The 25,302-nt window shown below is 37.6% G+C and overlaps 2 protein-coding genes across 4 annotated transcripts; one reads left to right on the forward strand and one right to left on the reverse strand.

Moving 5' to 3' along the window:
* Positions 1 to 735: 735 nt before the first annotated feature.
* On the forward strand, positions 736 to 15,856 carry LOC116260800 (proteasome subunit alpha type-3). 2 transcript variants are annotated; one of them, XM_031639300.2, is made up of 10 exons: positions 738 to 971; positions 1,574 to 1,613; positions 1,775 to 1,858; positions 12,920 to 12,993; positions 13,422 to 13,508; positions 13,583 to 13,667; positions 13,814 to 13,860; positions 14,128 to 14,193; positions 14,294 to 14,384; positions 15,616 to 15,856. In XM_031639300.2, the coding sequence occupies exons 1-10, from the start codon at positions 868 to 870 to the stop codon at positions 15,685 to 15,687; spliced, it is 750 nt and encodes a 249-aa protein (XP_031495160.1). In that variant the 5' UTR covers positions 738 to 867; the 3' UTR covers positions 15,688 to 15,856. The 2 variants fall into 2 exon arrangements, with proteins under 2 accessions (XP_049935518.1, XP_031495160.1); XM_050079561.1 differs by lacking the exon at positions 13,422 to 13,508 and having other exon boundaries at positions 736 to 971.
* A 1,793-nt stretch (positions 15,857 to 17,649) lies between these two features.
* LOC116261520 (probable aquaporin SIP2-1) lies at positions 17,650 to 21,565 on the reverse strand. Of its 2 annotated transcripts, none has more exons than XM_031640317.2 (3): positions 21,051 to 21,564; positions 19,704 to 19,964; positions 17,650 to 17,938 (listed from the first exon to the last, which is right to left on the reverse strand). In XM_031640317.2, exons 1-3 carry the CDS (start codon positions 21,399 to 21,401, stop codon positions 17,723 to 17,725), a joined length of 828 nt encoding a protein of 275 aa, XP_031496177.1. In that variant the 5' UTR covers positions 21,402 to 21,564; the 3' UTR covers positions 17,650 to 17,722. The 2 variants fall into 2 exon arrangements, with proteins under 2 accessions (XP_031496177.1, XP_049935724.1); XM_050079767.1 differs by lacking the exon at positions 17,650 to 17,938 and adding an exon at positions 17,979 to 19,145 and having other exon boundaries at positions 21,051 to 21,565.
* Between the last annotated feature and the right edge of the window lie 3,737 nt (positions 21,566 to 25,302).

The raw sequence follows: 25,302 nt of genomic DNA on the forward strand, positions 1-25,302 counted from the left end.
AGTCATTTGCTTATGCATGTTTACTTGTAAAGGAGTACCCTCCCACCGGTCTAAGTGTCAAGTATTGGGATTTCTTGTTTTGGGTGGTCGGCATGGGAATCCTGTAAGAGGCCTTGGCCATCCTATATAAGTAAAGTCGAGATCATTCTCCTTACTTATCTTTCTCGTGATGTACTAATTTTTCAAGCAAATACATTGCGAGATTTCTTTATTCACAAGCATTCTTTATACACTCGTTTTCTCAAACTGCCTTTGCGCCCCATTCAGCGATTTGAAGGCCTGCGGCAATCAGGTTCTTATCGCGCCACACGGGCCGAACTTGTCAGCCCGTGACAATATGAATGACAACATAAAATCTAGTTTTGGAGGTAAAAAAAAACCTATACTACGTTTTTTAAGTGTTGAGTGCCATCAAACTTGTGTTTGAGAAAAACTCAATTTTGACAAAACTGGTTTCATAAAAAAAAAGTGAAAAACTTAATTCTCCTCATGTTATTAATAAAAACCGAGGTTCCAAGTGTGTGCCACTCATACAAACAAACTTTTGGAAATTCTTTCAAAAACTCGGCTTTATGAAAACCGATTTTAACGAGGGTGTCGTCCATCCATACGGCCCTTCAGTGTTTATGTCATTTTTGTATGTGGCAAGTGAGACGAAATAGCTAAACGTTTTGCCCTTTTTTAGAATAAGTCCAATGATATGAGATGTATTGTAAACTTCTCCAGTTCCCGTCTCCATCGCTGCTGCTGCTGCGTGGTTTTCTTGACATCCAAGGCTTCCCCTCCCTTGCCGAGAAAGAGAGCCTTTCTTCCACTCTCGCTTGTTCCCCGTGTACGTGTGTGTGTGTGAAAGGGAGAGAGAGAGAGATGAGCAGCATAGGCACGGGGTATGACCTCTCCGTTACGACCTTCTCCCCCGATGGCCGCGTCTTCCAGATCGAGTACGCCGCTAAGGCTGTCGACAACAGCGGGTAAACGTCCTTCCCTATGAGGTTTTTCTCAGCCTCACTCCCTGCTTCTGAGATCGGGGGAAGAGAGCTTCTCCGATGAACCTATTGTTGCCCCTTGACCTCCATCTCTTTCTCTCCTGTTGGAGGGATTCCGTTTTTACAATTTTTTTTTTCGGCTGCTTAAATTAGTGGTTAGCACCTACTGATGTGCCAAAATTGTTTTGTTTGAATTTGAGGAGTAAAGTGAACCCTTCAAGCACCGAATCTTGAGAAACCATCGCTCCCTTGGTCCCCTCTACCCGTTATTTCACTTAGATCCAGGTAGCGGTTTCCCGCTCAACTCCCCGTTCGTGGATTGTTCAAATATGAAGATTTCGCTGACACACAATGTTGGATATGTCTCAAATACACCAAGGAGTTTTATGGGTAATTTTGGTGCCCTTCAGTGTCCCGGGTGGAGAAAGTATAGGTGTCTCATTTGCTACCGCTTTGAAAATCTTCTACCGTTTTGGAATTATATCGTCCCTAGATGGAGAAGTTAAACTGAACTTGTCTCTTGCCTAGTGTGGCTTAATGCCTTTCATTGTCATAATTTCGAGTTTGTTAACTGGGTGCTCTTGCAGCACGGTGATCGGGATCAAATGCAAGGACGGGATCGTCATGGTATGCCATCCGCTCGTCTTATTGACTGGTTTTTGTCTCTGAACTTATTGAATTTGAGTTTGGAAATTCTGGCAATTGTTTGTTAGCTTCTGCCTTGCAGCAGTCCTCATAATTGATTCGATTTTCACGAGATTGTTTGTTTTATACTCTTTGCTGATCAGGGTGTTGAGAAACTAATAGCATCGAAAATGATGTTGGAAGGATCCAACAGGAGAATCCATTCTGTTCATCGCCACTCTGGCATGGTATTTTAAAGATGGTTTTCCTTGCAAACTTATTATGTTATTAAGTTTATTGCGATCATGAATCTGCAGAGTAGTTCTCGTGTATGGTCTGTGTTTGATGATTATATGCTATGTTCTCATTCCCTTGCTACTTTATTTGGATATAAGAATCTCGTTTATGTTTAGAAGCAAGCCTACCTTGAATGCATTGAAACTCATGCTTTCAGTTTTTGGAAGGCCTTAGCTGAATAGCTCTGCACAACAGCATAATATTTATTCACCCTAAGAATTAAAATGTATTCCTCTTGCATTATTTGAAAGGCTCTTGTAAGTTAAATGAGCTATCATGAGCTCTAGCAACTCCATTTTATGGTTATTTCTTTCAATGGTATATGTATCATAAGTCATTGGTTAAACCCTTGAGGGAGCTTGAACCCCCCTTTCTCAAGTTTCGGTCTTAAACACCCTCACATCTGACTCTCGTATACTCGTAGGAGTTGTATGCGAGGGATATCTTGTACGTTTATTAACTTTCTCTTGTAAACATATGGATATGTAGTTCATTGATCACTTAAACACATCGGTCTCAAAGCATTTTCCTATTTCACTGTACTCTATATTATCAAAACATTTGTAGTAAATTTAATTGTGCATGCCAAATCAATTCACTACTTCACTTCCATATGTATATTTTCTCATCTAACTGTGTATATTTTCTCATCAAACTCAATATGTAAGTATGATTATAGATCTATTATGGTGATCTTTTGACATAATTCAATAGTTGATTTCATTTTATCCATCTTGCTAAGATCTTGGAGCATAAGATTAAGGTAATGGGTAGTATATAGAGTTCAAAAGAAATTCCCACACTTTGAAGCTGTCATACCTGCATCTCTAGACTTCACTGTGTCATCTGTGATGAACTTCATGACATACTTTTAGGCTGTGTTTCTTTCACAACATCATACAAAAAATGAAACAAAATATTAGTAGTTGCTGGAGTTTCAAAAACATAGTACCTTTAAAACATATGCAAGAAAATTTGTCAATGTTTTGTCCTCATATCTGTTTGTCACGACACTGCACCTTGTTTCTTTCCAACTCAATCTCAAATCATCATGATATGTTATTCTTTAACAATTGAATGTAGATTCTTTTCTTTCAGCTAATGATAGGAGAATATTTTAAAATTTTATGCATAAGCCTATAGAAGCAATTGCACTTATAATAGCTGAAAATTAAATGAATTTGCTGAACAAATGCAACACATGCCTTATAGAACCATCTCCCAACTGCAGTAGTTGCCTATTCTATCAAATGTTTGGGAATCATATTTGTCCAAGTATCAGGTTGAGATACTTGAGTAATATAAGAACAAAAAAACTTCCATATTGAGGTAAAAACACTCAATATGCCATTGCGTGCTTCACTGCAAGATCTTTCATGTGTTCTACCTCTTCTCATTGTGCTGAAAATTACCTCCTATAGACATGATCCTTCTCTTTCTGCCCTCGAACTAGCATGCAATGTCTAATCTTATGCTAGCTATGTAATATGGGTACTTGAAATGGCTTAGGTGCCCATATCAGTGTGAAAAGTGACTATAACAGTCACAAAGAATACATATAATACCAAAAAGGCACTAAGGCCAAGTGAAGAAGAGTAATACTCATTCAATAAACAATATAAAGGCTGTAAAACACAGCTTATACTTTACAAAGACTGTTACAAGGATATTTATAAGAGAGAATAAGAAGAGATGAGCTAAACTAGCCGTTGGGCTAGTTCCAACAGCTCTTAATAGAGCTGTTGGAACTGCCAACGGCTAGTTTGGCAGAAATAATAAAAAAATAAAAAAATAAAAAATAAAAAATAAAGAGAAAAGAAAGAAATAAACTAAATCCTAAACTAATTCCTAACTAATCCTAAACTAGCTCTTAACTAAGATAATACCTAATTAAGAGATAACAACAATAAGAAATCATATTTCTTAACACCCCCCTTAAACTTACGGTGCTATCACCGAAAGTTTATCTAAAAGAAAGTTGAATCTGGGAGAACATAGAGGCTTTGTGAAGAAATCAGCCAGCTGGAACTCGGAGGAGACATATGGAAGTTTGATAGTCTTCTTCAAAAATTCTTCACGAACATAGTGACAGTCCATTTCTATATGTTTTGTTCGTTCATGGAATGTTTGATTCTTGGCAATGTAGATAGAACTCTTGTTGTCGCAGCATAAATCAGTGGGTTCTTCTATCTTTATTCCCATATCAAGGAGCATTTGGCGAAGCCAGACAATTTCCATAGTTGTAGAAGCCATGGCTCGATATTCAGCTTCAGTAGAGGATAGTGAGACTTTCTGTTGCTTTTTGCATTTCCATGAGATGAGTGATTCTCCTAGAAAAACACAAAATCCAGTAGTTGAGTGTCTATCATTAGGATCTCCTCCCCAATCAGCATCAGTATAAGCAATCAAGTTCAAGGAGGAAGAGGAAGACATAAATACTCCCTTGTTTATTGTTCCCTTAATATATCTGATGATACGAAGAACAGCTCCCATATGAACGGTTGATGGAGCATGTTGAAATTGACTCACAGTATGAACTGCATGAGCAATGTCAGGCCGAGTGATGCTAAGGTACATCAAGGATCCCACAAGTTGTCGGTAAGGAGTGAGATTGGCAAGTGGAACTCCATCATCAATCTTCATCTTGCTTCCTACTGCTTCAGGAGTTTCTGTGACCTTATCATCTGTTATGCCTGATTTAGCAATGATCTCTGCAGCAAACTTAGTTTGTGACAAAAAATATCCTCTAGTAGAGTATGCAACCTCAATACCCAAGAAGTACGTTAGAAAACCTAAATCTTTCATTTCAAAAGTTTCTTGTAGTAATTTCTTACATTCTTTAATACCTTCCTTATCACTACCTGTAATGATCATATCATCAACATACAGTAGAAGAATTATGATACCTGCAGTAGTATACTTAACAAACAAGGCAGTGTCAGTTAAGCAAGAATGAAACCCATAATCAGAAATAACAGAATTAAAACGGTCAAACCAAGCTTTAGGAGCTTGTTTGAGGTCATAAAGAGCCTTCTTAAGTCTAAGAACTTTCCTTTGAGGAACAGACAACCCTGGTGGTACTTCCATATAAACCTCTTCCATAAGATCCCCATTTAAAAAGGCATTTTTAACATCCATTTGATAGATATTCCAGTTTTTAACAGATGCTAAAGCAATAAGGGTCCTAACAGTAGTCATTCTAGCTACAGGGGCAAATGTTTCCTCATAGTCAATACCATATTCTTGAGTGTAACCTTTGGCAACAAGCCTTGCTTTATACCTTTCTAGGGATCCATCACTTTTAGTTTTCACCTTGTATACCCACTTGCATCCAATAGTCTTTTTCCCTATAGGTAAATCTTGTATTTCCCAAGTTTGGGCTTTTCTCAAGGCATCCAATTCTTCTAACATGGCATTCTTCCACTCAATATATTTGGATGCTTCATTAAAAGTAGAAGGTTCAAAGTGAGAGTGAATGTCATTAATTCTAGCTCTATGAGATGGAGTAAAAGTTTCATAAGACACAAACCTATTGGGTTGTCTTACATTTCTAGTGGATCTCCTAAGGTTTTCTCCACTTTGAGTTGGTTGGAGATCAATGGTCTCATGATGTTCTTCTTCACCAACTTCTTGTTGCCGGTTTCTTCTATGATAAGTGATTATATCCTTGGCCATTCTACTATCATTACCACCAGTGTTGCTATCATCACCATCATGCATTTCATCATCACATTGAGAAAGGAACTTAAATAAAAAGGAATAATCATTATTGTGTTGTGACTCCCCACAATTTTTAAAACCACTTTCATCTTCACAAAACCTTACATTCCTTGAGACAATGATCTTGTCTTTAATTGAGTCATAACATTTGTAGCCTTTTTGGGTTTCAGAATAACCAATAAAAGCACATTCAATAACTTTTGAACTTAGCTTATCAGCCTTGTCATTAAGAACAAAACATTTGCATCCAAAAATACGAAGTCTATTGAAATCGGGTTCATACTTGAATAATTTTTCAAACGGAATGGTATTATGTAAAACTTTTGAAGGCATTCTGTTTATAAGATAAACAGAGGCAAGTGCGGTTTCAGCCCAAAAGTTTTTAGGCACATTTTTGGAAATAAGAAGGGTTCTTGTTGTTTCAATTATGTGCCTATGTTTTCTTTCTGAAAGTCCATTTTGTTGAGGTGTTCTTGGACAAGATTTTTGGTGGACTATCCCATAGTTTTTCAAATATCTTTCGAACTCATTTGAAATGTATTCACCTCCGGAATCAGTCCTTAAAATTTTTAATTTAGCATTGAATTGTGTTTGTACTAACATGTGAAAATTTTTGAATATCTCAAAAACTTCGGATTTATATTTTAGGAAATATATCCAACAATACCTAGTGAAGTCATCAACAAAGATCACATAATATGATAGCCCTCCTTTTGACATGATAGGAGAGGGTCCCCATACATCGGAATGAACAAGCTCAAAAGGCAAAGAAGAGAAGAAGTTCCTTTCTCCAAAAGATAAAGATTTCATTTTTCCATGTATACAATCATTACATTTAAAATTTTCAATACAAATATTCTTGGTAGGGTTCATCATAGACAATTTTCTAACATTTGGATGACCTAATCTTTGGTGCCAAACATTGATGTCCACATTTTCAACATAGTGACAAAACTTTTCTTTGGGGATGCATAAATTGTCCATGTAGTAAAGGTCCCCTTTTCTAAAACCTTCCCCAATCAATCTCCCGGTTTGGTGATCCTGCACCAAACATTTATTTGATGAGAAAACAACATCAAATCCAAGATCTGAGATTTGTGACACAGAAAGTAAGTTAAGATTAAGTTTAGGAACATAACTAACTTTTGGAACAAAAAATTTTTGTTTTCCAAATTCTTTTTCAAAATTCCCAATCCCTTTAACACTTAAAGAAGTTCCATCGGCGGTAACAACATTTGATTCTTTTCTTGTTCTTTCAAATTTGGTCAAAGATGATATATTTGGTGTCATATGAAAAGATGCACCAGAATCTAAAAGCCAAGAAAACATACCAGGAGTGTTGGAGATGGATGCTGTTGTTGCTAGTGCTCCGGAATTTGACTCCTTGATCATGGGTTGAAGGGCTGTCATGATTTGATTCAACGTTGTGGATATAGATGATAGATCACATCCTTCATTTGTGACATTTGCGGCCTTTCTTTGATCAAATTGTCTAATGTTGTAATGTCCACCTTGAGGAAATGAAATTCCCCGGTTGTGTTGCCCTCCTTGTGGATATGAAGTTCCTCCTTTGAGAAAATTTCCTCCAAGATTCCGCGATTGTCCTTCATTGTTGTTCAACTTTGGGCAACTAGGTCTTATGTGACCCGGTTCATGACAAAAGTGGCAAATAACTTTATATTCTCCTCTAATTTGATTCTTAAAGTGAGGAGGTCTAAAAGACTTGATGTTGTTTCCAGGTCTAGAGGCGGCTAAGGCTCTTTCTTCTTCTTGTTTTGAGACAAGAACACTATCTTTATCCATTTCTTTGGATAATTTCATTCTAGTTTCCTCTCCACTTAGCTTTGTAAGAAGTTCATGAATGAGTGGAGGAGAGGATGAAGAAAGAAGGGCTGACCTTATTTGTTCAAATTCGGGCCGTAGCCCTTGAAGGAATTGAAAAAACCAAAATTCATCTATTTCATTTCTTCTAATCTCATGGCATTTGCAGTCCAACCCTAGTTCGGGACTTAGTTGATCTAACTCATTCCATACACTAGAGATTTCCATGAAAAATTCTCTAACATTTTTCTCTCCTTGCTTGATACTTTGGGCCTTTTGAATCAAAAGATACTTTCGGGCCATATCTTTTTGGGTGAACATTCCCTTAAGATATTCCCAAACTTCACTAGCCTTTTCATAATACATAAGATTTTGGGCAATTCTAGGTTCAATACTTCCATAAATCCATTCTTTAATCCTAGAATTTTTAGCTTCCCAATCGTCTAATTTTTTGTAATATTCATTCATAGCATTTTGTCTTTCCACTCCATCTAGTTGTTTTTCAATCCCATTTTCTATTTTGGTCAACTTGAGAGTGGGAGGGATAGACATACCTCTTATGAAGCCCCATAAATATTTTCCTTTGATATGCATTTCCAAACATTTTGCCCATAGTGTATAATTGGTTCCGTCAAGCTTGTATGGAGCATAATAGCTTCCTCCTTCAATTGAAACTTTGGAGTCTTCCATGAGAGCAATACTTGAAACAATAATCTCCAAGGAAGTCAAGAAAAAACTCTTCTAGAAATTTCACCAAACAGTTGGTGAGCAACCGCAGCAAAAAGGCCTTCAAGAAATTATATCCTCCAGCAAAGAATCTCTTCAATCAAACCAGCAACATAAAATCTCAGCAGCAGCCTTTAACAAGCTTTGAGAATCAGCCCAATGGCTCTGATACCATGTGAAAAGTGACTATAACAGTCACAAAGAATACATATAATACCAAAAAGGCACTAAGGCCAAGTGAAGAAGAGTAATACTCATTCAATAAACAATATAAAGGCTGTAAAACACAGCTTATACTTTACAAAGACTGTTACAAGGATATTTATAAGAGAGAATAAGAAGAGATGAGCTAAACTAGCCGTTGGGCTAGTTCCAACAGCTCTTAATAGAGCTGTTGGAACTGCCAACGGCTAGTTCGGCAGAAATAATAAAAAATAAAAAAATAAAAAATAAAAAATAAAGAGAAAAGAAAGAAATAAACTAATTCCTAACTAATCCTAAACTAGCTCTTAACTAAGATAATACCTAATTAAGAGATAACAACAATAAGAAATCATATTTCTTAACAATCAGTATGTCGTTTTGTGTAGACACAACTATGCTGCTTCAAGTGGGTACATTTTGGATTGGTTATTCGCCAGGTCTGATCTAAAATAACTGGTTATCTTTAAAGTTTAAACTCAGAACTTTGATGGCATGACCAAAGGCGTTATTGGAGATTACATATGTTTACAGTTTCCTGATGGCAAGAGAAAAAGGGGGCGGGGGGGAGAGAGAGAGAGAGACCCTTGATCATAAAGGAGTAAACAGCTCCCAACTCATGTGTCACGCAGGTGTGAGGTGCGGGCACAGGTGCATGTCTTGCATTATTCAGCCATGGGTGGGAGTGTAGCAAGGATAGGTATACTTCTATATTTATGTACATATATAAATATAAAATTGTTTATAAACAATAAAACTAGCAATAAATTTTTCACAAGTAATGAAAATAACAATTAACAAACTATGTAATATCAATACTCGATGGAAAATAAAGCAATTTGTTTATTGCTGCACCCAAGCTGCATCTGGCGTGACTCAGGTTCACCTATGTCACAGGGGTATGGGTGCGAGTACCTGTATGTTGAATTTTCAAAAAAAATTGGGTATAGGGACACCACCGCGAGCAAGTAAGAGAGAGAGAGAGAGAGAGAGAGAGAGAGAGAGAAATATACTCATTGGAAAAGATACCACTTCACCTGAGGTCGTCGTATGTCACTCGGTGCTCAGATGGGTGCTAGAGGCCCATGGCCTGCTCCTCCAACCCTTCGATTTTTGTCAAAAGTTGGAGAATCACCGTGCTTATTCACGGTGCCTTAAAAAGAACACCCAATTTTTAGACAGTCTTGTCCAAACATTAACCGATTTGGCCTCGGGTATGTTGACCGTACCCAATGCCATATTAGTGTCGTACCAGTTGAGACATAGGGGTGCATAAACCTTTTTGAAGAGTCCGCGTAACTTAGCCCAACTCCTCCTTTTGCCTAACTAAATAGGTATAAGAGGTTCATTTGAATGCCAAAGTCTTTTAAATCGCAATCAAGTGAGAAGAACAAACTGTGCATATTATATCCAGGAAGATCTTTATGAAGCAAAGGCAATGTTTGACATCAAACATCAGAAAAGAAGAAGAAGATGCAGAAATTAGGGTTTTTTTTCTTCTATATTTTGCTAGTGCATAGTCAAATCAAACAACAAAGGTAAGGAAAACAGAATGGCGGCATGTAGAAGGGTAGATGGTCATTACCTTTAAATGGTGACATGAACAATGGTGATGCTGAACTCCGATGGATGACAAGTTCGTGTGCCATGACCATGGCTGTGGCAGTCTTTCTAGTTCAATAGAGAGCCCTAACCCCTCTCTCTCTCTCTCTCTCTCGCTCGCTCTGAAGAAGAGGCTAAGATTTATGGTGCTCTATCAAGATTTAAAGGGCATGAGGAATTGGGCCAGACCCTTATGCTAGAGCCACCTCTATCAAGGTTTAGATCCGATCCTGGCATGCTAGCATCAAAGCTGTGTGAAACAGGCCCAAGATAAAATCCAGTTTTAAGGATGGAGACCCTGTTCTCTCCTGCACCTGATTGACAACCTTAATGTGGGAAACAAATGAAAACATTAATAAAACACACTCCAGTTGTGTCCATGTTACAAATAGGTATTCCATCTAAAAGTTTTTACTCGATTACAGGCAATACTTACCAGCTAATATTTTCAATATACTTCAAATAAGTGATTTGCTTCACTACCCTGAAACATAAGTTTTAGACTAGATTATGCTTTTGCTTTAATTATGAACTGTTGTGGATTACGCGCACACACGCGTGCGCACACACCTATGCATGTACATGCACACATGCACACACATATGCATATATGCACAAACACACACACCCCTTGATGTACCCCATACCCATATTTTTAAAAATTGATGTGTATTAAGCTGCACCTTGATACCTAACTTGCACCCATGAGCCTTAGTATACTAACTTCAGTAGGATCAGAAGTAGGAAGTTCAATATCATTTTCATTCCTCACCTTTCAGTGCTCACCATAGCCTATTTCAGCATCTTTTGTCTCTTTTTGTACTTTTTGGGTTAAAATTAGTCATTTTTGTACATCACTTATTCCACAACTCTGTAGATCTCCAGCGGTCACATAGCCATATTTTCATGGATAGTGTTTTTAACGGAATGATCCCTGCGGCAGTCTCTTTCTTACAAAAATTATGAACTAATTTCTGTCAATTATCATATTTTACTCATGCATCATTGTCAAGTCATGTCATTTGAAGCCATATTTTCAAAAGAAATAAAAATTTATAATAAAAGTGGAAGTTTTTATACTTTTCACAGTAGAAATAGTTTTTCATGTACAAAAGAAGGGGACTTCTCTTTATTAACCGCAAATTAATCTCCTATGTTAAATCTAGTCTTAAATCCACATTCTTTTTCCTCAAATAGACAAAAGCTCTGTCATGCACAACTCTGAAGAGTGTTCTGGAGTCCAGTGTGAGGGAACTTTTGTAACCCAAAAATGGAAAAAGGGATTCAGGTCCCCTTCTTTTGCTGCTTCTTCATCATTACTATCGCATTTTATTGTATGAAACAACACTTAATCGCATGACACAGGTAGATATGGGGCTACAAGGTTCCCAACAGTTATGTTTTGTATTGTGCAATACAGCACGATATGCACACAACTGATGTAGTATGTATGTATACATGTAGGGATTCTGTGTTCTCTTGCATGTATGTACATAGTTCTGTATAAGCATGTATTCTAAGTGTGTGTGTATATTCATTCTGCTGCTATGTGCAACCAGTGAACTATGCAGTTGGGCATGATGCACAATAATATTTTTTGTCTTTTATGACTTTTTTCACTTTAAATGTTATGTCTATGTGTCTCTTTGTTAATGTTATTTTAATCAATGAACATGGACTGACTCAAACTGATTAGTCTTCCTAGAGCTTTGGCCGACCTGAGTCCGACTTTCGATTTTGACAGTTAAGGTCTTAATGCTGTAGGCCATGTGTACCCTTTTGTTTTTTCCAGGCAGGTACTGGTTTGGGTCCTTTGGGATTATAGATTTGGTCACTTATAGTTTGCTGTTTGATGTTCAAAAACTTTCTTTTCTGGTTTGCAATGTACTTTAAAGTTTTAAACTATGTACCACTTGTTTAAATGATTCTGCTGTACTTTCTTTTTTCAGTAAACAAAATTTTTAGGTTTGCTTTTGTGTCGTAATAATGTTAATTTGACATAACCTTTAGACTGGACAATTGTTCGTTGGTGATTAAAACTTTAAATTGCATTGATGGATGATTAATGCTAAACTGGTCGACTGTTTGTTTTTGCTTGTTCTGTTGATGTATTGAGATGTTTATCATAGGAAGGATTCCATTTCCTTGATTTTTTTTAGTCATGATTTTTCTTTTTTTGTTGTAATTTTTAAATTAAAAAATTAATGAGCAAAAGTTTTTACATGGCATGTATTGACTGGGTTGGATGACACACTTTATGACATTTGTTGCTTGAGTTCAGACTCTGAATGTAAAGAGAACATTAGACATGCATTATTTTGAGTCTTCGACATCCCTCTTTTTATAGGATTAGTATTTGAGACAGTGATTATAGGTTGTTGTTCTAATCCCCTTGGAAGAATGCAACGGAAGCAACTTCAACAAATAAAGAACACAATGAATGAAAACAACTAAGAAAGAAAGAAAAGGGAATGGAAATTAGGTTTAAAACTCTCACTAATCTCAATCAACCAACCAAAACATAAAACCAACGTGACCCTTAAATAGGGTTGCTGCCAAACAAATGGATCCCAGATCCAACAAAAAAAATTATCCCAAACTGATAACAAAAAGGTCCAAATTTAATAATTAAAGGGAAATGAATTAACAGATCCAATCTGTTTGGATCTGAATAGCGCTGTGTCAACTTGCCACACCACGTTTAGTTTTCTTGGAAAATATTTTTTCCTATTTTATTAAACCATATGCATGGATAGTGTATTTTGGTGGCTGGATTCACTTTGCGTAAAAATTACCTCATAATCATAGAGTACCAATACCTGTAAAACAACTTATTTTCTGTTGTTTGGTGTTGTTTTTGTGAATATAGTTGTGATGTTTTTGGACTTTTTTTCACTCTCAATGTCATGAGGTGTGCAATTCTTTTCTGCAACCCAATACAGGCTGTGGCTGGATTAGCAGCTGATGGAAGACAGATTGTTGCTCGGGCCAAATCGGAAGCCACTAGCTATGAGAAGTACATGTTTTACTTTAGTTCTCAATTTATTAACAATAAAATCAGTTTGCTCTTCACATCTTTGAGGGCATTCTTGTGGGCAAATGAGTTGCTGGAGAGAAATTTGTATTGCTTGCATCACTTTTAGCAAGTGCAAGCAGAATAGAGTTATTGGAAAATTCGAGACTCTCTCTTTCTCCTTCAAGTCACCCATAAGAGAAAGAAAGAACGGGAAGAAACTATTGCTAGATTTTGGTAGTCTTTTCTCCCCATTGTCTTGTCCATATTTGTTTTTTTAAAAATCATGACCAGCATCTTGTCCCAACTGATAAAATGCTCCTTGAGAAAACTGGTTTTCGCTTCACATATTTCTCTGAGAAAAAGCTCCTACAAACTCTGATGCTTCTGCTTAATTTTAGAATAACATCCTTTGATGTGGAATATTGCAGTGTTTATGGTGAACCCATACCTGTCAAAGAACTTGCAGATCGTGTTGCAAGTTATGTACACTTATGCACACTGTATTGGTGGCTTAGGTAGGGGAGTTTCTTCCGTAAATAATTTCTGTTGAGGAGTTAATACCTTAATTTCTTTTCTTTGTCAAATACAGACCATTTGGTTGTGGGATCGTCCTTGGGGGATATGACAGAGATGGTCCGCAACTTTACATGGTGGAACCATCAGGAGTTTCCTATGTGAGTATGTTCTTTTTTTTCAATTAAGATATCAACCACCACATTATGAATTCAAACCAAAATAACTTTTTAGTTTTTGGTTTCTTCTTTTGTTGGTTTCTACTAATTTATTTCTTAGTTTGACTTATAACCAAGTGTGATTGCAGAGGTATTTTGGAGCTGCAATTGGGAAAGGCCGCCAAGCTGCTAAAACGTATGTATCTTTGTTTGGTTATCTATCTATATCATTCATGTTCCTTGAGCAATGTCAGGCTCTTTCTACTTGTTTGGCTTTTTTGTCATCTGATTTGGTTCTCGAGTTGCATATTAAACTTTTATACGATGTAAGTTGGAGTTGAGTATGATATGATATTATCATATGTCTTAAATTCCTTAGTTTAATAATTTAATTACTTATTCTGTAGCTTGTACATCCATTTATCAAAATTGACTGATATGGCTATGTTAATTGGATGGGCAGTGAAATTGAGAAGCTGAAGTTGTCTGAGATGACTTGTAGAGAAGGAGTTATTGAGGTTGCGAAAATGTAAGTTCATTTGCATGTCCATTCCTCTTTTGAGGGATGAGTCATTATCCGTTTTGAAATTCTTAAGAGAAAATTTATCTATGTTTTCTTCTTTTTGCAGTATATACAGTGTCCATGATGAGGCAAAGGACAAAGCTTTTGAGTTAGAAATGAGTTGGGTCTGTGATGAGTCAAATCGCCAGCATCAAAAGGTAGGAAACACCAAGTGACAAATATGAATAGGTTTATTAGAATTTAGATCTACGTTGTTGATGAACGTGCTTATACATATGTGTCTCTGAAGTTTCTAGGTTTTCCTAGTACAAAAGCAAAATCTTTAGAGAGCATTACAAGTTCAGAAATTGAAAAATCTTTCTTTGTTATGGTCAGTCTGATCTTTGGTATAGGTTTATCAAGTGCCTTCGCATGGTCAAATTAACTCATTCCTGCTAAACACAAAATCAGGCTTGATTGACAAACGTGAGCCCTGTAGGAGAATGATGAGCATTATCACCAGTTGATTGGCTAGGACCTATAAAGTCTGTGCAATTCTGGACGAGATTGTAGGCATGATCTTAAATGTGTAGTATATTGCTTCAGGTTATCCTTTGATGTATCTGTCATGTTCCTGGCTCCTATGTACTTCACAGTGCCTACATTAGGATTCAAAATGGTACCAATGCTGGCATGACCTAATTCTGCTGTTTGCTTGATGTAATCTGTGCTCCACCAGATTAACCATTTGTAGGTTGCATCTGACTGCCTTGGCTCATAGATCTGAGGGGTCTATGGTCTGGTTCCCATGCACACTTCCAAGGTATAACAAATATAAATTCCAATCCTTGCTTTTCTGGGACATTTGGATGGCCATATATGATTTCTTTGGCCTGGCCTAGGCGTTTCTTGATAGGTCCCCAGCCTCAATTCTGAGAATGAGGTTGTTAAATGTGTAAGTGTCCATATTTGGTGACCATTGCATATGCCTATATAACAATATTTGTGTAGAATAGGTATAGTCTTTTGCTGCTTTCTTTACCGTCATATTGCCAATTGAATTAACTCCTGTTATGGTTTTGCTGGTTCATATGCTAATGGATAAGTTGTATAGGCTTTGAACCAGAGTTCTGCTGGTTATGCTAGTTGGCCCTAAGAATCTAGGTAACTCAGTTAACATACAAAAAGCTTTCCTTTTTCTTCTTTCCATTTAAGATCAATTGAGTACTTGCTTCGTTTATTTCTTATAGTTAAGCTGTTCTAGGGTCAGTGCTGCTCTTCTGCCAGCGTGTGATCCAACTTTGTTCTCGTATATAATTTACTGCGTCATTGACTCTGTCTTGTTCTTATGTAATTCGCTTGACTCTATATTTCCTTACATTTTCGAGGAATGAACTTTCGCTATTTTTCTGCAATGTTCTTTGCATTAAAGATTTTTCACTTCTGCAGGTTCCCGAAGATCTGCTGGAACAAGCAAAGGCAGCTGCCAAAGCTGCACAAGAAGAAATGGATGCTGATTAATGGGAGTTATTTTGCTGGTGTGGTTTGAAATCTTTTTACGCGTTTTAGAAGTTACATTGAGAATCCATCCTCGGCTTCCAATTGCGTAGTGATATTTTCATGAGGGGAACAGATTGTAAGATTGATATGATTTTACAGAAACAGTTAGATCACCTGAGTTCCAATTTTATTGGATTGCTTTGCATCACCATTTATTGGTTCGCCCAAGGAGGTTAGTTAGCAAAGTAAACAGTCTGGCTGTCAAATGGGCATTATGATTCATTCAGCTCATGGGCATTGTTTTTCAACACAAGCTGAAGCTCTTCGTATGCCTTTTGAGGTTGAAGATGTACATCCATGTGGATCATGGCTGCACCCACGAGGATTCAGTCCTGGTTTTTCCCGTCAGATCCATTTTTTTTTAAATAGTAACATCTGACGAAGCAGAACTTGCTTGATAGCACCTTTCAGTAGGACCTCGTGAAGGGAAGGGTTGAGGTGTGTGTGAGCGAATTCTAATCTCCCACCCGCCTGCACACCACATCCGGCTTGTAACCAAAGCCATAAAGTGGATTTTGGCAAGGTAATATTTAATTCCAGCATGGTGTTGGCCCCTTATGCAAGGGTTGGCATGTGCCCTTTCAAGATTACCTGACAAACGGCCTCAATCGACCAATTCCGCGCGGCTACATCGGCCCTTTTTAGTAAATAAACAATCATTTTAAAGGCAATGCTAAGGAATTGGAGATGATGGTTAAGGCACGTTACCTGCTTCGCATTGTTATATATGTGTTGAACTTTTGTAGTGGTCAATATAAAGGTTCACAGCCGACAAAGTACTTCATTGTTTTTTTTAAGGTAGCAAATTTTGAAAATTAATGACTTGACTAATTTAGATAGTCTTATAGCAAATACCCCTGCTTTAAGAGGTTCATATGCTATCTTGGACACGGTTCAACAGTATTATTACTGGGCATGCGGGCTGTGCAAATTAATAAACATGAAAATAATTTATATGAGTATTTTGGTCATTTATCTCATTACAAATATTATTGATAAGTTTAACTGACAAAAAGTTTTGATTTTTCTAATGATATTGAAAGGTTATGTGTGATTTTTTATTATATCCAAAAAAGTCAAAGTTCCTGTCGCTTTTCTCTTGCTTCTAGCTTCTATAGTTTAAGGCTTTTCTCTTGCTTCTATAGTTTAAGGCTGCTTCTAGACCTAACTGGTGAGCATGCTACCTGTCAATTAAGCATTATGCATCTACCATTTGTTCAAAGAAGTAATGCTTACAAAAATCTTATTAAGGAATGACTGCTTACCATTCCACTAGCCTGCCTGACGAGCTACACTATGCTCTTCGGAGTAAATTTTGGAGGGGGAGAGAGGTAATATAACTCAACTTATGAAGGGATTGAATAACATAAACTTGTATGACTTTTGACATGGTTTGAACCCAAGTTTTGGTAAAGAAATTTAATTAACACATTATGCGCGTCAGAAATGCTTTAAAGTGCACAAGGAGGTTATGCCCTCTATGTGGCGCCTCTCAGGTTACGCACCACCAACCGGGCTAATGTGTGCTCATCATATGCTCAAAAATTTACACAGGTTTGCATACGAAATTTTGCAGGGTTGAGTAGATGCACATATGATATACAAACAATAGCCTTGGAGATCGAGGTGCATGGTTGAGAGAAGTGAGATATAAACAGTTTGAAGTTGCTTTTTGGAGTCATCTCCTGTGGCCTAAAGGAGAGGAGCGATTTCTTTTGTGCAGGCTAACGACTGTTCATAGATGTTTTTTTGGTTCCTTTTGGTGTTTGGAGGGTTGAGTCAACCCTTGGCTTCTGTGGATGGTATGGCTGCCTGTGATAACCTTTCCTTTCCTTTGAACAGATACTTTTGTTATAAAGAAGGTAGGAGACAAGCTGTTAGTGCGAAGTTGCTCTTTGGACGCTGGAAAGAATGCAAGATCGATACATGAGAACAGAAAATTTATTTCGTATGGCAGACTGACGAAACATGCGTGTGAGAAGTATCGCAATGGTGGTCACTCCGTTTTTTTGGTCTTCGTGGAGAGGATTCTGCTGGAAGAGTCGACTCGGCGAGGAACAGAGACCATGAACTGAGGAGTCTTCTTAGGAGGAGAAGAGAGCAACCTGAAGGTCCAGACTGCCAACAGGGTGGCCTCCAAAGGTGCAAGCCAGTACACAAACAGCAGCTCCTTCCCGCTCTGATTTCCCAAAACCAATGCCCACCCAGTCGCCTGTCAACAACCCCCATCAGTCACACCCCAAACATTTCACATATAAAATTCGAAATATATGCCCAGATTTTTAGCAATATAAAATTCACTAGAACAACACACGTAATGTTTGCTTTTACACGATTAATGCGCTTAAATTAGGTGACCCTTTTCAAGCCGCCTTGAGCAATTTTGATCAACTCAAGGTAACAGCAAACGTTTGAAACAAACAACAAGCCCTTGTTTGCGTGTGTATTTTTTTCTTTTTGAAATCTAAATGTGCTTTGCCAATACGCCTTTCTTGTTCATTTTTTTTCAATTTTTTTTTTTTTGGCAGAGCATGCTCAGGGGGAGGCTGGTCCATGTCAGATTATGTTAGAAATCAAATCGATGCCGTTGGTGCAGGGAGCAAAGCCATGAATATAAGGTATGGTGGTGATACAGTTTTGAGCTTTTGACGGAGGAACAGCGGCGATTTTAGACTTGAATTTGAAGTCTGAAAAATTCACACAACACCCTCACCATTGAATTCCTTGAAATAGGAAGCCTTGGGCACAAACAAGCTTATATAAGAATTTCAGGAGTTCCAGATTCCCAAGTTCCAACATCTAACTAGTGATCAAAGTGCCAGTTTCGTGGTCTATCACTACTTAGGTTGGTATCCATAACCAAGTTTTCAGATATTTTTTTTTGTTGCAAGATGTACAAAAATTTCTCGCAAATGATATGCGTCATGGCAACCCCCCCAAGCTCAATTTCATATACAGAAAAACTGATTTTCCGTCTTCTACCTATTACATAAAAGTAATGAATACTGACATACCGATCAAATGATGAAGGGCCAGGTTCTCTTCTTAATAATAATCAGAAGAAGAAGAAGAAAGTTCAGCGAAAGCTTTTCCATTGGTGGGCACTCCGAGATTTTCTTTCAAAAGGAGCCTCCAAATGTGGGCCAGTGCTTGACTACGCAAGCCCCTTTCCCTTCTTCAACCTTATCCTCGTCCTCTTGGCCGGTAACCGACAATGGAGTAGACACCGATAAGGATGTCGAACGGGTTACTCGGCTGTTGACCCTAACCAGTTGAATATGAATAATTTGCAGAAACCACACTCTACTTTTGAAGCAACAACAGCACCGCATACGTTGCGCTTCACGTTTAATAGGGTCTGGGTCCATTGATGATATGGATAGGACGGCCCAATTGAACTCACAACATCCAATTGGCATCTGAAGACGGACGTATACAAAAAATTTCATCCCCTCCGAACATGGATACATCTAAGATCCCGTTGGTGTTTTATAAGGTTGAGTACGATAAACATGATATGAAATTCGAAACTTCTTGTTAAGATCGATTTATGAATGGAGTAGGTCAGCAAAAAAATCTGCCCATCGAAGTAGGCTTTCCATCGAATGAAGTTAACATTTTTAACGAAAGAGACATCGAATCAGTCGGCGTATCAAATTGTAACTCGGTTCACATCTATGAGAAGATATTTTAAACACCCAAAAAGAGATAAAACAGATTAGGTATTAAATGCGACCAGTGTAGGACTGGATTTTCCAAACAACTTAATTTAAAAAAAAAAAAAAAAAAAAAAAAAACTTATTTTTTCAGGAAAAGTTTGCTGTAACAATTCGTGAGAAAAAAAAAAAATCTTCACCTTAAATAATAGGAAAAAGAATTTCCCAATAACAAAATGCGGAAATTTTGAATTATCATAAATTGGTGTTCTACTGGAAGGAAAGGAAAGGAAGGGTGGAGGGAGAGAAGAGAAAACTTACAGAGGCGGGGTTCATGATGCCTCCCGTTAAATCGGAGCCCAGGATCTGGAGGGCTAGCTTGGACACGCTGTGGATCCACGTCTTGAGGAAGAAATTGCGGGGATCGTATTTGGTGAGCCCCAGCGAAACGGCGACGATGGCGAAGGTGAGCGCCCCTTCCGTCAACGCCCCCCGGTTCATGTCGACCTTCAGCCGAGGCCCATACGCCACCTTAGGGAATATCAACGTTATCACCATCACCCCCACTACGGAGCCAACCACCTGCATGCCCAGGCAGTGCCCACCCCCACCCAAATTTTAGACAAACAATAACTACTAAGAAGCAATAATAAACTAAAAATTTAGGAAACAATAAACACTAGTCCGAAGTAGGACGACTCCTCCCCAAAGATTCATATGACTCTAGCGACCCCAAAATGACAAGAAAAATTTTCATTCAACGTTCCACCTTAGTGTATAATCTTCAAAGTCAGGCTCCATATCTTGAATTTCTTAAGTAGGGACCTTAATTTTGACGACGACTGCCAAATAAGATCCTCCACGTGAAAAAATTAAACCAAGTTCAGAAACGGTTGTGAACTCAGACTTACCATTTCACTAACTTTTTTAACTAGAGGACATTGTTAAACGAAGACGCTCATCTGACTTGACTTCAATAATTTTCATGGCCACAGGATATGGTGTTTGGGGATAGGTGCCAACAGGTCCAAATGAATGAAGAGTTGAATCAGGTTCTGGTCTTCCCACCTTGTAACCCCAGCCTTCCCTCCCATGGTACATAGGGATCTAACAGTTCTTATTAGAGGCTCTGAAGTGTCGAAGCAGCAAGTTTTCGGAGGAAAAGGGAGCAACTAACTGTGCGTTCATTTGCATTGCAAAACAAGTTTAACTTTGTTCACCAATTAGAAATAAAATTGGAGACAACGATACTCACAAGAAAGTGCCTCAAATGCCAACATTGATTAAGAAAATCTAGAACTAATCAACCCTTTTATCATAGTAAATCTTCAACTTGGAAGAGCTAGAATCACAGCTATCCCGACTCTTTTCTTGAGAATCGAAATTAAGAACACGAACATCGACGAATCAAAAGTTATTCAACTTCTTGATCACATAAAAACGCCTATAAAGAAACAACCACCACACATAAACTCTGAAAGGAGAAAAAAGGGGAAACGGAAACCCGACCATGAACAAACATAACCAACCTTATTTTAGTCGTCAAAACTAGAATGAATCGACCTTTTGGTTCTCCTAAGAACTAGATGAAGGGAAACCACAACCCAGACGATAGTATACTTAGAAAAGAGAAACCAAGATGCCGAGACAGAGAAAGGAATTGCTCGCCTGAGCCGGAATCCTGGCAGCTATGGTGAAGAAGAAGCCATCCCAGTCACCGGAGATCGACCTGGCCAGGACGGAGAGGGGATTGTAGGAGCCTCCTCTGCTCGCCTTCCCCAGCCAAGCGAAGAAGAAGAGGACGCAGAGATAGAGCGCCCCCTTGACGAGCTCGCCGCCGGGGTGGTGCCCCAACCCCAGAACTTGATATACGAAAAGCTTCGTGAGGGCTCCCGCCCATACCCACATGAATGAGATCGAGAGATCTGCAGATACCAACAGCAGTTTCTCCATCGGGAACTGAAGAAGACGGCGGGCAGGGATCGCCGTCCGCGGCCTGGAGCGCGCTAAAGGGGGCATTTCGGAAAAGAAGGGGAGAAAGAGAGGAGGGGCCTGCCGCCTGCGTCTATGGGACGAAGAGTGGCAGGTCGTCTTTTCATTGCTGAATGGAGTCTTCGACGAATGAGAAGGGGGCAGGAACAGCCGGACAGGACAGAATGGGTTCTTTCGTTCTCTTCAGTGGGGGGATAGTCGCTGAATGATTAAAATATCCTCGGTACTGATCATTTATTTTGTTTATTTTTCATTTAAAAAATTAATGAAATATTTGGTGTCTTCTATAAAACTATTTGAAATTGTTTAAATTAATTTAAAAATTAAAAATACTGTAGATAAAAACATGAATTATGGGGTTTGGAAGGGTATTGGATCAGGAAACTATGGGGATAAGGGACACGTCTCAACCCATCGGCAGTCCGGCCTCTCCGCTCAACTAGCAACGGATTCTAATGCGACTTATAATTCCGGTACTCGAATGATATTGAGGGAAAATAACTCACAGACCCTTTTTTTTAAGTCACATTTACGTCGTTTCCTCGTTCATTGTCTTCAATTGTTTTCAGAAGAAGACAACAAAGATGTGAACTGCACCAGGCAACAATTAAACTATATTGTTCGGATGCACAAATAAGCATTGAATAAATTCATACCATTAATTTCAAATCCTTCGAGACTCTATCTATACATAACATAACATGATCTAAGGCTCATTATTATAAGCTTTTTGGAGGTGGAGATAAACAATGTGAGTTTAGGTCACCTATGCAATATACGAATATAAATGTCAACAATACTTTCTTACCTCATAATATCCAATGCAACTGCTTCTACTTCTATAATATTTTCTTATGCTTAAATTAGAAACCATTTTCAAACCAGACATAACGAAACTATAATTGTTGTGGTGCCCACCTCATGAACACCTAATGCACTTCCTATCACTAATCTCCTTTTAAAAAATCAGTTGTCAATGGTGACGTTGCTCCGGATTTACTTGCACCTTCCCTGGCTAGTAATGCTAGAGCCATTAGGTCAGGTGGAGTTGGTCGATTAAAAGTTGTTTGCAACGGATTGAGTCAGTGGGAGCGTTCAGACACTGGAACAAATCAAGTTGTTAGTCAGGCATCTAGGGATGTCAACATATTTGATTTAGATCCACCAAACTGTTTATAAAAAAAATGGATATGAAAAAAAAACATCTTCGATTATGAATTTGGATCAGATTCGGATATAAGAAAAGACATATGAATGGATCTGGATTCAGATTCAAATATATATAAATATCTTGTTGATTCAGATCAGATTTAGTTTTAAATAAGTATCAAATATCCAATGCCCTTACATTTTGAAAATTACCCAAATTAGGTTCAAAATTTGGATGTGAATGTGAAATTTGGGTGCAGATTGGATCCAAACTTCTTCTCTAGATCTTTTCTGGCTTACAGGTGAAAGACTGTTCTAACCATCTCCAACCTTGCATTCACTAGGTTAAACCTACTAACATGCATACCTATGCAAAACAAAAATGAAAAAAAAAAAAAACTTGTTTAACTATATGTACACATGGGTTAACATTCTTTATCTCCTAGTTCTCAAATTCCTAAAATCTGGTGGTCAAGCAAGCTTTTAAAATTCATCAAAACGATAACGTTAAAAAATTTCTAAATTCACATAAAAAATGTGACATGAAAACTAGGTACCCTAATGTAAATTAAGGAAGAAGAAGCTCACGAAGATCATTTGTGAATAAAAAAATGAAAATTTTAACGATAAAGTTCAGAAATTTGAAATTTCAGAATTCTGTTTCTGCAAGGCAGAAGCAGGGATGGATTCAAAATTCTATATCAATTCAAACATAGCTTCAAAAAGTCCGAAATCATGTGGGCTTATTTTAAATATACTTACAAAAATCTAGACCAAAAATCAAACCTAATATCTAACCTTCTGAAATGTGTCCAGAAACGTTCTGCACTGCTACAGGCCAGAGCCAGAACTCTCTGTTTTAGCACAGGTTCAAGTGTACAGATCAAAATACAATTTTCTCAACAGATTTGTCTAAAACCAACTTTGGATTTTATATCACAGACATTGAAACATTTCTAGAATGAAAATCATGCTTTTTAGCCACATTTAGTATTTTTAAACGAATTTTAAAAACAGACTAAATTCTGCTGAAAACCAGAGTTCAGCTGGTTGAAAATTTTGAGCTTTTCTCAATTCACATGCAACTAAAATGTAATAAAACTCATGATAAATATGCAAACTAATCTACAGTATGCTGAAAACCAAAAACAATCTCATAGACTCACAAACCGACACATAACTCAAATCACACTTCCATTATCTCGCATGCTGCCGTCAACAAACAATAACAATATAAAAAAAAACACACCAAATTAAAACCCAATTTTACCATGTCTTCTAGGCCTTCCTTGTCTGATTGCATTTTCCGCTGGTGCAGTCATTATAAGTATAAAGCAATTACATAAATGTAAACCTAGAAAACCATGTGTGAGCTTATATGTACTTACTAAATTAACACCTACATGTAACTAACTTTCTAACCTAAAAACACAAACTTTAATCAAGTTTAATTTTTAGTACATAGTCTACATGGCACACTTCATTCCCTGACAACTGTGCCATTTTATTGATGCGGTTTCGGAGTGAAAATCATTTTTCAAGTAGATTTTATCATTAAGAACCTTATCAAGTAGATTTTATCATTTAACAACCATTGAGAGCATGCACCAATAAATAAGTTCCCTTGCTCACTGCATTTGAGAGGAAGAAAATTCATTTAGTGTTGTGTGCATTAAGGTTCTTAATGATAAAATCTACTTTGAAAATGATTTTCACTCCAAAACCGCATCAGCTGGCACCCATGGTAGATACCAATGTCAAAGAAACATTTGCATAAGATTTTTCACCACTAGGGCACTTGTGTAGGTGACACAACTTTGGTGTGGGCACTGCATATAAATTTGAAGTCATAACAATGTGAAGTTAACACATTATAATGAAATTTTGGTTTTTGGTGGGCTGGCATGGGCAGTGGCCTACCCCAGCCAACAAGTAGCTCCGCTACCGATGCCAAAGAGGTAGGGATTAGAGGACTAAGGAACTCCCCTTCGTGCATCTTTGACGTCTAGCATCACCTTCTCACATGCTTCATTTTTCAGATAACTTTTATGGGGAATAAGAACATTCTCGTGTAAGGCATCACTAGTGAACTATCTAAACAATGTGTCGTTGAGAGATTGTTACATTTTCGTTCATGGAACGTAGAAAGATAACATATTCTAACTAAAATCAACAGGTCAGGACGTCCTTGTAACAGCGGTGAGCAGAAAACAAGTCATTTGATTTGTTAGTTATAGAAAAATAACTTCTTCACACATCGGGTCATGTATTGTCACTAAGCATGTCTTTGTTCTAGATATGTTTTTCCTCACCTAAGTGGTCTAATGAAAGTTTTTAGACCAATGACTTATTTTTTGCATTTTATGCCAATACTGGAGTAATGGTTTTAAACACGACACGCTGTTTAGATGGAGAGGAAGAGAAGAAGGAGGAGGGATAGAAAGGACATGAAAGAAAAGGAAGGAAAAGAGAATGAAGAAAGGAAAGAGAAAGAGAAATATGATCATAAAGTTTGTTTGAATAGAAATAAAATGAATTATTAAAATGATGTGTTTTTTTTAAACAATACAAAGAAAAGAAAAGAAAAGAACGGTCCTTCCCTTTCCATCCAAGTTGGAAGGATTGGATTTACTTTTTAGCCAACCAAACATAGGATCGATTACTTTTCCTTTCATTTCTTTTCATTTCCTTCTATTTTCCTCCATCCAAACTGGGTGTGAAGAAAGGTTGAGGGCAGTGGATACATAATCTGTTGGATTTGATGCCAAATAATAAGTAG

Source organism: Nymphaea colorata, chromosome 9, assembly GCF_008831285.2.
Source record: "Nymphaea colorata isolate Beijing-Zhang1983 chromosome 9, ASM883128v2, whole genome shotgun sequence".
Classification (NCBI taxonomy): domain Eukaryota; kingdom Viridiplantae; phylum Streptophyta; class Magnoliopsida; order Nymphaeales; family Nymphaeaceae; genus Nymphaea; species Nymphaea colorata.

Excerpts from the sequence above, each read along its gene's own strand:
- LOC116260800 (XM_031639300.2), top strand. The coding sequence starts at position 868 with ATGAGCAGCATAGGCACGGGGTATGACCTCTCCGTTACGACCTTCTCC. Across the intron at positions 1,859-12,919 it reads TTCATCGCCACTCTGGCATG|GCTGTGGCTGGATTAGCAGC; the intron begins GTATTTTAAAGA and ends AACCCAATACAG. Across the intron at positions 14,194-14,293 it reads GTTATTGAGGTTGCGAAAAT|TATATACAGTGTCCATGATG; the intron begins GTAAGTTCATTT and ends TTCTTTTTGCAG.
- LOC116261520 (XM_050079767.1), bottom strand. The coding sequence starts at position 21,401 with ATGCCCCCTTTAGCGCGCTCCAGGCCGCGGACGGCGATCCCTGCCCGC. Across the intron at positions 19,965-21,050 it reads CTGCCAGGATTCCGGCTCAG|GTGGTTGGCTCCGTAGTGGG; the intron begins GCGAGCAATTCC and ends CTGGGCATGCAG. Across the intron at positions 19,146-19,703 it reads GCATCATGAACCCCGCCTCT|ATGCCAATTGGATGTTGTGA; the intron begins GTAAGTTTTCTC and ends GTCCGTCTTCAG.